The sequence below is a fragment of the Arachis ipaensis genome, chromosome B6 (assembly GCF_059453495.1).
Source record: "Arachis ipaensis isolate K30076 ecotype BB chromosome B6, ASM5945349v1, whole genome shotgun sequence".
Lineage (NCBI taxonomy): Eukaryota > Viridiplantae > Streptophyta > Magnoliopsida > Fabales > Fabaceae > Arachis > Arachis ipaensis.
The window spans coordinates 80,615,756-80,630,784 of NC_142441.1; the positions used below are offsets into that span (position 1 = coordinate 80,615,756).

The window sequence follows — 15,029 nt, forward strand, 5'->3', positions numbered from 1 at the left end:
TTTTATTTTCTTGCAATTTTTCGAAAATTTTGTTTTAGTTTTTGAAAAACTTTAAGTTAGTGTTCTTGTGTTCTTTGAGTCTTTAAATTTTGTTCATTGTGTTCTTGTAAGTCTTCAAGATGTTCTTGAGTCTTCACGTGTCTTGATCTTAAAATTTTTAAGTTTGTTGTCCCTTGGTGTTTCCCTCCAAATTTTCAAAAATAAAGGGGTGCTAGATCTAAACATTTTAAGTTTTGTGTCTTTTGTGTGTTTTTCTCTTTCATCATTAAATTCCAAAATAAAAAAAAACCATCTTTTCTATTTTTCTTATCACCTAATTTTCGAAAATCTTAATTAAAAATTCAGATTTTGATTTTAAAATTTTATCTCATCTTATCTTAGTTGTCAAGCTTTCAAAAATCAAAATTTTCAAAAGTAAAAATCATGTTTTTCAAAAAAACTTATCTTTTTCAAAATCATATCATATCTTTTTCAAAATTCAAAAATCTCATCTTATCTTTTTCAAATTTCAAATTAAAAAAAAAATCTTTTTCAAAAGCAATTTTCTAATCTTATCTTTTTGTTTCTTATCTTATCTTTTCAAACTTCTAATTTTTAAAACATGTCATTTTCAAAATCAAATTTCAAAATCTTATCTTTTTCTAATTTTAAATTCTAGTTCAAAATCTTTTCTTATGTTATTTTTATCTTATTTTAAATTTTAAAACTTTTCTTATCTTATCTTTTGTTTTCTATTTTTATTTTTATTTTTACTTTTATCTTTTCTTAATTAATATCTTTTCTTCTCTCTAATCTTTTTCAAAACTACCTAACTAACTTTTTCCTCTCTCAATTTTTGAAAATCACTTCCATTCTTCTCTCTCTCTTCTTTTTCAAAACCTCCTAACTAACTCTTCTCTTCCTTAATTTTCGAAAATATCTCTCCTCTTCTCTCTCTTCTTTTTCAAAACCACCTAACTAACTCTCATCTCTCTCGATCTTTGAAAATTTCTCTCTCTTTTCTCTCATCTATTTTTCGAAATTTACATTTAAAATTTAAATTCTTTTTAAATTATTTACTTAATTTTTGAAAACTTAATTAATTAATTAATTAAAAATAAAAATATTTTAATTGTTATTTACTTTTTCTATTTATACCTCTTCTCTTCTCTTCTCATATCTATTCATTCAAAACTCTCCTATCCCTATTTCTTCTACCTCAACTTCTTTATCTTCTCTTTTATTATCTTTCTTCACATCTCACTTGGAGCTTCTTGCCAATTGGCACAAAAAGCTTTCTTGTGATTTCTCTTCCATTTTCTCAACTTTCATCGTTCTTATTTACTCTTATCTACTATATCTAAGGTATTTTTCTTTTATTTCCTTTATATCTTTTTATTTTTATTTTTTATTCACTTTCTTCTTTCTCTACTTCTGACTTTAAGGAGGAGCTTCTTGCCTATTGGCGTGGTCTCTTCTTCCTTTTTTATTTTCTTCTTATTTATGACTAGGAACAGGGATAAAGAACCCCTCTTGACTCCTGATCTTAAACTTGAGAAGATTCTAAGGAGGTGTTTACAACTAGCTAAAGCACATCACTCCGGAAGAGATATTTCAGAAAGTTTTGAACAAGAATTGGAGGACATGGCCGAACCACACGAGGAGCCTAGAAAGGTCCTTGGTGACTTTATCATGCCTACCTCTGACTTTTATGGCAGAAGCATTGTTGTACCTACCATTGGAGCTAACAATTTTGAGCTTAAGCCTTAGTTAGTCTCTCTTCTGCAGCAGAACTGCAAATTCCATGGACTTCCACTGGAATATCCACATCAGTTCTTAGCAAAGTTCTTACAGATTTGTGATACTGTAAAGACTAATGGAGTTAATCCTGAAGTCTACAAGCTGATGCTGTTCCCCTTTGCTCTAAAAGACAAAGCTAAGTTCTGGTTGGATGCCCAACCAAGAGAGAGTCTTGACTCTTGGGAAAAGCTAGTTAATACTTTTCTTGCTAAGTTTTTTCCTCCTCAAAGGATGAGCAAGATTATAGTGGAAGTTCAAACCTTCAGACAAAGAGAAGGTGAATACCTCTATGAAGTTTAGGAAAGATACAAGCAGCTAATCAGGAGATGTCCTCCTGACATGCTCTCAGAATTATCCCCATAGGCGTATTCTATGATGTATTGTCTGAGATATCCAAGATTTCCCTGGATAGATCTGCAGGTGGATCTCTCCACTTGAAGAAAACGGCTGCAGTAGCAAGAGATCTCATTGAGATGGTTGTAAACAACCAATTCATGTACACCTCTGAGAGGAATCCTGTAAACCATGGAACCTCTCAGAAGAAAAGAGTTCATGAAGTTGAGACTCTGAATGCCATCTTGGCTCAGAATAAGATATTGAGCCAACAGGTCAACATGATCTCTCAACATCTCACTAGGATGCAAACTGTACTAGGCAGTAATAAGGAAGCTTCTCTTGAAGAAGAAACCCACCATTGAGGAGGTGAATTACATGGGAGAAACCTATGGAAACTCTTACAACCCTTCATAGAGGAATCATCTTTACCTCTCACAGAAGGATCAACAGAAACCTCAGCAAGGTTTCAATCAAGGTGGTAGGAACCAGAATAGGTTCAACAACAGAACACCATTCCCATCTTCTAAAGGAAATATGGAGATTTCAAAGCAAAGCCTTTCTGACTTAGCCATTCTAGTCTCCAGCCTCACTAAGACCACCCACAGTTTCATTAATAAAACAAGGTCCTCCATTAGAAACTTGGAGGTACAAGTTGGTCAATTGAGTAAGAGAATCCCTGAGATCCCTCCTGACACTCTTCCCAGTAATACTGAGGTTAGTCCTTGAGAAGAGTGCAAGGCCATAACCATGGAGGTTGAGGCCGAATTGGAGGAGAATGGGAAGGCATTGAACGCCAGTGAAGAAGCCTTCATTGGGCGTTCAACGCCCACCAGCCCAGGAAAGCTGGCATCGAATGCCAGTAAAGACATCCCTGCTGGGCGTTCAATGCCCAGAATGCTTTAAGGATTGGCGTTGAACGCCAGTCATAGCACACCCTTTGAGTGCTCAAAGCCCACTCAAGAACCCTATAGCCCAGAACCAAAGGAAACCGTAAAGACTATTGAGGTTCTTTTGAATGCACTTCTGTAGTGCATAAGTTCTAATGACTACTCATCCTTAAGTGAGGATGAAGACACTAGGGAAGAGCAAGTTGGTCATTTCCTAGGAGCTCTAATGAAGCTGAACAATAAGCTATTTGGTACAAAGCCTGTAACGACCCAATTTTCAGTATGTGTAGATCATACCAGAAACTGAGCGCCCAGCTAGCCTAGACTCTATACACACCTAGTCCCTCTAAACTACTAAAGCGAGGGAAAGAATGTTCTAGGTCTTCGAAATTCAAGTCTGGTTGAATGTCATCTAAAGGCGAAACATCATCTACTACTCCTCTGTATGATTAGACATTGCCATATGATGTCTCTCTGGTACCTCATCAAGTAGCCATATAACAGGAGCCTCGTACACAGGATTTAATTAAAGTTCGCATACAGACGCGGTGCAGACATTGGCTGGTCTCACATTATATACATATAAACAGATAACGGAGTTCACTCTAGACTCAAAAGACTACCTAGAGCGAAATCTTCTTTGCGGAACAATCATCAACGAACTACGGAAGGGTACTCTTGCTTCCATCTGAAGGGGGAAGGGAGAGAGAAGGGTAAGAACTAGAGAGTTCTTAGTAGGTCGGGGTTATTAGTTATGTTCATTAACATTGTGTTGCTTAGTAGGATACAGAGAAGCAGTTAACAGAAGATACAGATAGACAGAGGAAATAGAGAAAAAATAGAAAACAGAACACAAACAGAAGAATACAAGAAAATAAAACACAGACACAAAGAATAGAAAGCAAATAGGAAAAGCATACATTCATACGACAATCATAACAGAGGAAATGCACAACCAAGAATGATGCATATCTGTCCTATGCAGGCCATGAGTTCACGTGTCGGTTTACACCCTGCAGCCCAACATTACCTAGGAACTAGTCCTAGATATGGCTTTATCTCTGTAGGTGAACTTTGGCCTACAGGAAAAGCACTCCTGTAAGTGAACTTCAACTTACAGGAATAGTTTAAACATAACACAACAACTTTTTGTAGGTGAACTTCAGCCTACAGAAATGGCACGCCTGTAAGTGAACTTCGGCTTACAGAAATGGTGCCCTTGTAAGTGAACTTCGGTCTACAAGAGCAACACCCTGAGCTACACAATTGATATTCACTGTAGGTGAACTTCGGCCTACAGGAATAACAATTTACTGTAGGTGAACTTGGGCCTACAAGACCTCCAGGGCCAACGAAAAAGCAACAGATGAATATACAATAGAATATCATGCCACAAGGCTTAACTCTTTATTTTTATACTCTTTACCTCTATTCTCTTGGTTATATTACTCTTTTCTCTTTGTCTCTTTACTCTGCTCTGATTACTCTTTTCTCTGTATCTCTTTACTCTGCTCTGATTACTCTCTTTAATGTATGTATTTAAAGCTTATGTAAATTTCAGTATGAATGGTTAGCCTGTCCCAAGTATAGGTTCATTAAGTCTATACTAAAACAATTTAACTTTTCATATAACACCTAACCCTAGGCGCAACTCAAGAACTAACTATGTTGCTCCTAGTTCGTTCACTAGTCTCTGTTAGTTTCTGTCATTAAAACTTTACCGACTTTTTCCTTGATTATTATCTTTTCTTCAACTTTTTATCTTTTCTTTGTCTTTGCCTCACTAATATGTTATTACCACTCTCTAAGTGTTTTTTGAAGGTAATTATGAGATTCTGAGCTTAAAGTTGTCTTTCTAAAGCTTTTACGAAAAATTGTCTTTTTCGTATTATTTTATTATTTTTATTAAAATATTATTTTAAATTAAATAATATTATTTAATATTTTATTATTATTTATTATTTTATTATTAAATTTTCGAAAATTACCTTACCTTTAACTTTTAAACTTTAAAATTCACTTTTTACCCCAGTAACTTTTAATATTTCTACTTTAACCACCTTAACTTTTAGAAATTACAAAATAACCCCCGAAACACCAAAATATTTACTTCCTTACCCTTTTATGGATCAAAAAGGTGTTCTTCATTGTTCTTCACCATACTCAAAAAGTTCTTCGTGTTCTTCGTAAATTTTTCAGATTCTTTCTTTGTTTTCACCCGTTTTTCAATCTTTTCGGCAACCGATTTTTACCATAATTCACATGCACTTACTTTATCACCTTCGATGAACTTTTCACATGTAGTCTAGACCATGTGTTAACGACATCCTTCTTTACCGTGCATTGATTATCACCCATAATGTTCACTCCCTTGCTCGAACCCTTAACTTTACATACTACTTTCTTTTTCCTTTTTTAAGATGGCCACCAAGAAAGGTAAAGAGAAAGCTACTCCGAAACCACCAGCAAGGAGAGGAACAAAAAGAGTATTAGTGGAAGAGCCATCTTCAACAGCGGTGAAACCCTCAACAAAACGAATCAAGAGGATCATCAAGGTCGATGAAAAAGAGTAAGCCTTTCCAGCAAAAGACACTGCGCGGTTGATAAACCCATATTTTATGATATATTTTGTGCTCAATTTAAGTGATTTATTCAACCCTTCACCCACTTATTCATGTGAAATTGCATGGTTTTACTTTTCCTTCCTTATTATGTGATATATGTAAAAACCATATTTCCTATGCTTTAAAAATAATTATTTTAATTACCTTTTATTACTGGTGCACGAATTTGTTACATGTCAATGTCAATATTACTATTTTTCACAAATTCGCACAACTAACCAGCAAGTGCACTGGGTCGTCCAAGTAATACCTTACGTGAGTAAGGGTCGAATCCCACGGAGATTGTTGGCTTGAAGCAATCTATGGTTACCTTGTAACTCTTAGTCAGGAAAACAATTCACTTATCAAATTGAATTGCGAGGAATAAAAGAGCATGAAATAAATACTTGTTATGCAGTAATGGAGAATATGTTGGAGTTTTGGAGATGCTTTGTCTTTTGAATCTCTGCTTTCTCCCTGTCTTCTTCTTCACGCACGCACGTCCCTCCTATGGCAAGCTGTGTGTTGGTGGATCACCGTTGTCAGTGGCTACCATCCTTCCTCTCAGTGAAAATGGTCCAAGTGCGCTGTCACCGCACGGCTAATCATCTGTAGGTTCTCGATCATACCGGAATAGGATTTACTATCCTTTTGCGTCTGTCACTACGCCCAGCACTCACGAGTTTGAAGCTCATCACAGTCATCCAATCCCAGAATCCTACTCGGAATACCACAGACAAGGTTTAGACTTTCTGGATTCTCAAGGATGCTGCCAATAAATTCTAGCTTATACCACGGAGATTCTGATTAAGGAATCTAAGAAATACTCATTCAATCTAATGTAAAACGGAAGTGGTTATCAGGCACATGTTCATAGGTTGAGAATGGTGATGAGTGTCACGGATCATCACATTCATCATAATGAAGCACGAATGAACATCTTAGATAGGAACAAGCGTGTTTGAATAGAAAACAGAAGTAATTGCATTAATTCATTGAAACACAGCAGAGCTCCTCACCCCCAACAATGGAGTTTAGAGACTCATGCCGTCAAAGAGTACAAAGTTCAGACCTAAAAATGTCATGAGATACAAAATAAATCTCTAAAAGTTGTTTAAATACTAAACTAGTAATCTAGGTTTACAAAAAATGAGTAAACTATGATAGATAGTGCAGAAATCCACTTCTGGGGCCCACTTGGTGTGTGCTGGGGCTGAGACTAAGGCTTCTCACGTGCCTGGGCTGTTTTGGGCGTTCAACGCCAGGTTGTAACCTGTTTCTGGCGTTGAACTCCAACTTGTAACCTGTATCTGGCGCTGGACGCCAGACTGCAACATGGAACTGGCGTTGAATGCCAATTTACGTCATCTATCCTTGAGCAAAGTATGAACTATTATATATTGCTGGAAAGCCCTGGATGTCTACTTTCCAACGTGTAACGACCCAACTTCTAGCATGTCTAGATCATACTAGAAATCGAATGTTACCAACTTGTTTTTCCTTTTTGTATTATTAATTAATAAATATAAGCTTGTACGCTGTTAAAACCCCGCGAATTTTACAAGTAATTTTTTTTAACAAGAATAATTTAAAGTCGCATACCTTCCATATATCAAGGGATAATTAAACATTCACATACATAAGACAAAAGATAACAGAATATGGAACAACACACTATAATATACATCATGTTACAGAAGTGGTTCAGTTATATAAGCATAGAGCTATGGTACAGCACCCCTAAGTAAGTGACTCATATAGTATATACATATATGTACATAAGACGCCCCAGGGCCTGGCCTGACCAAAAGCCCCTAAGCTGGCACCCAGGCTAGCCTAACTTTGATATATGCCTATTCCCTCTAATCATGCTAACAAAAGTGAGGGAGACACTTTAATGTACTGAAGTTAGACTAGGCGTCTCAAAAAGTCTCCTCAATCCTGGTCTAGAGTACCTCACGGAAAATCACCGGGCGAATGGTGATGCTCGCCTGCTGGCACCTCGCCTGGCTCATCGTCATCGCTGCCAGAGGAGATAACTATGAAGTTAGGATCTTCCTCTGGATCTTCTTCTTCCTCGTCCTCTTCTTCTGCCGAAGTGATAGCAGAGGAACCACTGCTGGCCACAGGAACCATAAAAGGATAGCTACCGAACAAAATATAGTCGGGAGAAGGAGGTGGCGCCTCCATGATCTGATCATACTCATGTCCCTGCTGCTCATCAAAGACAGGAGGCTCGATCGGCTCAGGTAAAGGATCAAGCTCGGGTGGTAACACAGGAACACCCCACTCATCAAGGACAAAGGGTGCATGAGGTGCCTCATGGATATGCTGGGCAGGTATAGCCTCATCAGGTAGAGGAGGTTCAGGTGGAGGAGGATAGTCAGGTGGAGGTGGCATCTGCTCCTCAGGATGAGGTATCTCAGGTCCGCCGGGGTGTAACCAAGATAAAAGAAAGTCATAGGGTGCATCAGGATTAAAGTATGCTGTCCTAATAGGGTACTGGAAAGATCTACCATGAACTACATAATTACGGATACGAGGTACCGCACAGTAGATGTAATACTCGCCATGCACCGGGTCCTCGTGGATATACGGTGGATCAATCTCGTAGAGTGGGACTCCCGTGTCCATCTGTAGAGGTGTAAGGGGTAAGAACTGGGGAGTTCTTAGTAAGGCCGGGGTTTACAGTTAAGTTCGTTTATAATGTCCGTGGTCATAGAAGTATAAATAAATATAGAGTAATATGTACATAACAGCAACATAAACTAACACATGAACAAGAGAGAAAATAGGAAGTAAATGCACATTCACACATTAATATGCAATCACACAATTATGCTCAAACAAACAAGGAATAGAATAAGAACACAAGAAGATAAGCAATAAATAATGCACAAACAAGTATGATGCATGTCTGTCCCTACTGCAGGTAATGAGCTCATTTGTCGGTTTCGACCCGCACCCGACACAATCCGACCCTCCAAGTCAGATAAGGCCTTCCCAGAACTTAATCCCAGATTAAGTACCGCATACTCTCTACCATGTGCTCTCGACTTGCAGGGCTGGTATTTGCTCAGATCTCAATATACCGCAGGTATGCAAGTCAGGCCTCTACCAAGCATTCAGCTTGCAGGGCAAGTACTACTCTACCGCAGCCTGTCTGGGAAGCAACATCACAATACGGGCGTCCCAGCACAACATTCACAAGCATTGCCCGAAGGCTCATAATTCACATATAACCATACTTTCAATTATTTAGCAATCATCATAAATTAAGCATTACAACATCACAGAAAGCTCATTTTACAATTCTCTGTTTACTCTGTAAGGTCAGGCACACAGCTATATCACTTTTAACTCCTTTTCTTTTTAACTTAAACATAGGTTTCAAATTCTTGTTTCTTTACCTCATATACCTCTATATCTTCTCTTATACCTCTTCTTAGGTGTTTAGTAAAGGAAATTAGAGAATTCTGGACTCAAATCTGCCTTCCTGAGGCTTTTAGGGAAAACTGTCTTTTTATCAATATTTTATTATTAAAATAATAATATTTTATTTAACTTTCAAAAATTGCATTTTGACCCCCGGACTTCTTGGAAATTGCACTTTGACCCCTATAACTTTTAATATTTGCACTTTAGCCCCTCAACTTTTGATTAATTAATTTTCAACCCCAAACTTTTTAATAATTGCATTTTCACCCCAAAACTCCTTGAATACACGTTTTCATGTTTTTCCAAAAACCAAAAACATTTTTTTTTCAAAAGTTCATCAGATTTCTGCTTGATTTTCAGCTAGTTTTTCAATCTTTTCGGAAACCGATTTGAACCCGATTTTTATCAAACCAAATAGAAACTTTTCAGCCATCAAATACACATCAAATAAGCATAAAAAATCATGATTTTCGTGGCTGGAATGTCACGTTTTCCAGCAGCACCAACAGCCACTTCAAAACCATCATAAACATGATTTTCAAGCATTAAACAACAAGTTTCCATGATCAAACCATCACACAAACACCCAAAATCAAATCTCAAGCAACAAGATCTGGTTTAACACTTCAAGAACACAGCCAATCATTGACTAATTTACCAAACCTTACCTCCTTTCCTGCTGTCCGAGATTGCACCAAAAACAAGCTTCCAGAAGCACTTTTACGCCTATTTTAACATCAAAAACAACTTTAAAATCTTATGAACCATGAAGGCTGAAGCTTCATGATGATGAAAAGAAGGTTTTCCTCACCTTAAGGTAACTAGAAATCACGGTTTCTTGGAGCTTTTGGTGATTGAATAAGAGATCCTAAGAAAGAACATGAAGAAAACATCATTAACTTAAGGAACCACTATGGCCGAATCATCAAGAAAGAGGAGCAGCCTTCATACCTTGATTTACTCCATGAAAAGTGACATAGAAATGAAGAGGAGGAAGAGGTGAACACTTTGGTAAGATTAGATTTTTTATAGGGGTTTCGGTTTGAGAAAGAACGGAGAAAGTAGCTCAGGTGTTCATGGAAACTTCATGGTTTTCTTTCATGGTGTTCTAAGCTTTTCCAAGAACAAAAATGATAGCCAAGCTGTCCTAGGGAGGCCGTGGCTTTTGGATGATGATTATCCAAAAGTTACTTGTCAAAATATCTCAGAAAAGGATAATTACTAAAGCTAGATGTATTAGAACTTAAGTAATTACACTACTAATGGATAAACATTAAGTTACTTAGTGTAAATGACACTAGTAACTGGATAATCATAAGAATAAAAGATATATGATGAAGCATTAGCAGTGCTAAGTTCATCTAAGAATGCCGGTATTATCCGTTACCGGTAGATTTCAAGCTCAGTTATTATATTACTAAACATAGATCAACATTAATCACAGTAGAGAAGATAATAATATAATATTCTGAATAAAATAATAATATATGAATATTATATTAATATAATTTTTCTCACGAAGTTCGTGACCGGCTCGTCACATAGAGACTAACCACGGAAATCAGAATTTTGAAATTCGGGCCCGAAGTGGCTCAAAAACGCAACTCTTCGCGACGTGCCTACTTAGATTAGGAGAGGTGTCCTGTGCAATCAAGCTGCTGACTCAGCAGCTTGATGACGCAGCACCTGTGCAGTGGAAGTGCTTATATGCATAGAAATTCCTAAAAATTCTGTAAAAATTCCGTTTGATCCCGAAAAAGCGCCGTTTCTTCGGGGCTCGGCCGTTACATTCTACCCTCCTAAAAGAAAATTTTGTCCTCAAAATTTCAATTACCTGAAAAGAGAAATGGGTAGTCTGTTCTCATCTTATCTTCCAGCTCCCATGTTTACTCTTCAGTTCCAGTTTGTCCCCATGCTACCTTAACCAATGATACTTTCTTGTCTCTAAGTTGTTTGTCACTTCGTTCCACAATTCTGACTGGTAGGGTTTGATATGTCAAGTTGGCTCGCAGGTGTACTGTCTCTGGTTGTAAAACGTGGCTTTCGTTGGGATTATACTTTTTGAGTTGTGAAACATGAAAAATATCATGAAGGTTTGACAAATAAGGAGGGAGAGCTACTTGGTATGCTACTGGACCGACTCTTTTAAGAATTTGAAAAGGACCTAAGTATCGTGGATTTAATTTCTTAGTCCTAAGAGCTTTACCTATTTCAGTCGTAGGTGTCACTCTTAAGAAAATATGGTCACCTTCGTTAAATTCTAAGGGCCTACGCCTATTATCTGCATAGCTCTTTTGTCGACTTTGGGCAGTTTGAATCTTCTCTCGAATGTGCTTAATCCGTTCGGTAGTTTCTTGTACCAAGTCTGGCCCCAAAATCCTGCCTTCCTCCTTGTTATACCAGCATAATGGTGATTGACACTTTCTTCCATAGAGGGCCTCATATGGTGCCATTCCGATACTCTGTTGATAACTGTTGTTATAAGCAAACTCAATCAATGGCAAGTATTTGTCCCAGTTACCCTGTTGGTCTATTACGCAAGATCTCAACATATCTTCCAAGGTACGAATTGTTCGTTCTGTCTGTCCATTAGTCTGTGGGTGATATGCTGTACTTAAGTGCAACTTCATCCCAAAAGTTTCTGTAGAGCTCCCCAAAATCTAGAAGTAAACCTTGGATCTCTGTCTGACACAATTGATGAAGGTATTCCATGCAATCGTATTATCTCCTGAATGTATAACCGGGCAAGTTTCTCCAAGCTGTGACCAATTTGAATTGGTAGAAAATGCGCTGATTTTGTCAATTGATCTACAATTACCCAAATTGCATCATGCCCGGCAGAGGTTCTTGGTAACCCAGTAACAAAATCCATCGCAATCTCTTCCCATTTCCATTGCGGTATTTCCAATGGTTGCAGGGTTCCAGGTGGTTTTTGATGTTCCACCTTAATCTTCTGGCAAGTGAGACACTTTGAAACATACGTTACTATATCTTTCTTCATTCCCGGCCACCAGAACATCTTCTTCAGATCTTGGTACATTTTAGTCATTCCGGGATGGATAGAAAATCTTCTTTCATGAGCTTCGGTCAGAATGTTCTTTCTCAAGTCCTCCTGAGCAGGTACACAAATTCTGTTCCTATATCTCCATATTCCCTCTTTATCTTGGCGTACCTCTTCTGGCTGGTCTGCCTTCATCCGTGTTAACAATGTCAGCATTCCTGAATTCTGGGCTTGAGCTTGCTGAATAGCTATTTTAAAGTCAGATGTTAATTGTAGTCACGCCATAACAACTCCTCTTGATGTCTTTCTCATTCCTAATTTTAAGTTTTCAAAGGCTGAGATCATTTCTTCTTCCTTGATCATAATCCAGGATATGCCCAAACTCTTCCGACTCAAAGCATCTGCGACTACATTTGCCTTCCCAGGATGATAGCTCAACTTAAAATCATAATCTTTTAAGAATTCCATCCATCGCCTCTGCCTCATATTAAGGTCTTTCTGATCAAAGATATACTTCAAACTCTTATGATCAGAGAAGACTTCAAATTGAGCTCCGTACAAATAGTGCCTCCAAATCTTAAGTGCAAAGATCACTGCTGCAAATTCCAAATCATGTGTCGGATAGTTCCTTTCGTGAGGTCTTAGTTGTCTCGAAGCATAAGCTACCATATTTCTATGCTGCATCAATACACATCCAAGTCCCTTAGAAGAAGCATCACAATACACCTCAAAAGGTTCCTGTGGGTCTGGTAATACCAAAACTGGCGCCGTCGTCAACTTTTCCTTTAAAGTTTCAAAGCTTTCTTCATACTTCTCTGTCCACTCAAACAGAATTTCCTTCCTAGTAAGGCGAGTCAAAGGTAAAGCTATCTGTAAAAAACCGTTGATAAACCGCCGATAGTTTCCTGCTAACCCTAAGAAACTACGAACTTCTGTAACTGTCTTGGGTTGCTTCCATTGTACTACGGCCTCGATCTTTAAAGGATCTACAGTTATTCCATCTCGTGTGATCACATGTCCCAAGAATGCTACTTCTGTCGCCCAAAACTCACATTTCGACAACTTCGCATATAGCTTCCGTGCTCTTAATATTTGCAACACAATCCTCAAATGCTCTCCATGTTCTTCTTCTGTCTTGGAATAGATGAGGATATCATCTATAAAGACTACCACAAACTGATCTAGATACGGACGAAAAATGCGATTCATATAATCCATGAATACAGCAGGAGCATTAGTCAGTCCAAAGGACATAACCGTATACTCATCGTGACCGTACCTAGTTTGAAAGGCAGTCTTAGGTATATCTGATTCCTTCACCCGGATTTGATGGTAACCTGACCGCAAATCAATCTTCGAGAATACTGTCGCACCTCTCAGCTGGTCCATCAGATCATCTATCCTTGGGAGTGGATACTTGTTCTTGATTGTGATCTTGTTCAATTGCCGATAATCCACACATAACCTCATTCCACCATCCTTCTTCTTTAATAGTAACACTGGAGCTCCTCATGGTGATACACTCGGACGAATAAACTTCTTCCCCAGCAATTCATTCAACTGCTTCTTTAACTCTGCTAATTCCAATGGTGACATCCGATACGGTGCTATAGAAATTGGTCTGGCTCTAGGAACCAGATCAATACTAAACACTATCTCTCTCTGAGGTGGAAACTCAGGTATATCATCCGGAAAAATATCAGGAAACTCCTTCACCACTCGGATTTGCTCCAAGTCTTGTTCATTAGTTTCTGAGCTAGCCGATAGTAGAACGTAACCCTCTAACCCACTATTACTAGAAATAACTCTTAGGGAATTCAAATAGAAAGTACAAGACTCAACTGGTTCAGTGTGCATTTCAGATGATGGAAATGTAGCAATTCCTTTAAAACAATCAAGGAAAACATGATGCTTGGACAACCAATCTAGACCTAAGATAATATCTAAACCACACAAAGGCAAACAAACCAGGTCATGTATAAAAGTCCTAGTCTCAATAACAAAAGGCACCTGTTAACATACTTGACTAGTCAAGGCATTTTGAGATGTGGGTGTACGAACAATTAGATTATAATCTAACAAGGTGAAATCTAATCCCAACTCATGCGCAACAGTCTCAGAAATAAATGAATGTGATGCACCAGAGTCATACAGTACAATTAAGAGTCGAGATTTGACATAACACTGACCTTGAATTAGGGAGTCTGATTTCATTGCGTCATCAGCAGTCATAGCAAACACACGTCCTTGCTGTCGCGGCCTATCTATTCCTTGTACTGGCTTCTTCGGACAGTCCTTAACCATATGTCCAGGCTGACCACAAGAAAAACAGATAACGCCTGTAAGCTGACAAGGTCTACCTCCATGCTCCTTTCCGCACTGCCTACATACTGGTCGCATCTGCGCCTGCTGAGGTCGCTTACCCATATCCTGTCTCGTTCTTCCTCCATTCCCTCCTGTAGGACGTGCATGAACATTTCTATTCTGATTGTACCTTCGTGAAGGCATTGCTCCCTGCTTAAAATTCCTTCCCTGAGGAGCTGTATACCGATTATAATTCTGAAAAGAAGATCCTGGGCGATTCATCCGAGCTACAACTATCTTCTTAGCACAGTCCTCTACTAGCTGACTCTTATTAACCAACTCCGAAAATTTCCGTATTTCCAATGGAACCACTGAGATCAACAAATCTTCACGGAGTCCCCCTTCAAATTTCAAACATTTCCACTCTTCGAAATCTGCTAGATTCCCTTGACAAACCTTGGAAAAATGACATAAATCTTCACACTTCCTTGTATACTCAGCAACGGACATACTTCCCTGTTTCAACTGCATCAACTCCATCTCCTTTGCCTTACGAGTAGCTCTAGGAAAGTACTTCTTATAGAACTCTTCTTTGAAAACATCCCACAAAATATTACCCTCATCTTGCTGCAGTAAACATTGAATGCCCTGCCACCAGTGCTGAGCATCCCCTTCCAACAT

At 38.2% G+C, this 15,029-nt stretch overlaps 1 protein-coding gene across 1 annotated transcript; it reads right to left on the minus strand.

Annotated features, from left to right (window-relative positions):
* Window positions 1-13,553: 13,553 nt before the first annotated feature.
* On the minus strand, window positions 13,554-15,029 carry LOC107646930 (uncharacterized). The gene is made up of 2 exons (XM_016351073.1): window positions 14,102-15,029; window positions 13,554-13,987 (listed from the first exon to the last, which is right to left on the minus strand). The coding sequence occupies exons 1-2, from the start codon at window positions 15,027-15,029 to the stop codon at window positions 13,554-13,556; spliced, it is 1,362 nt and encodes a 453-aa protein (XP_016206559.1).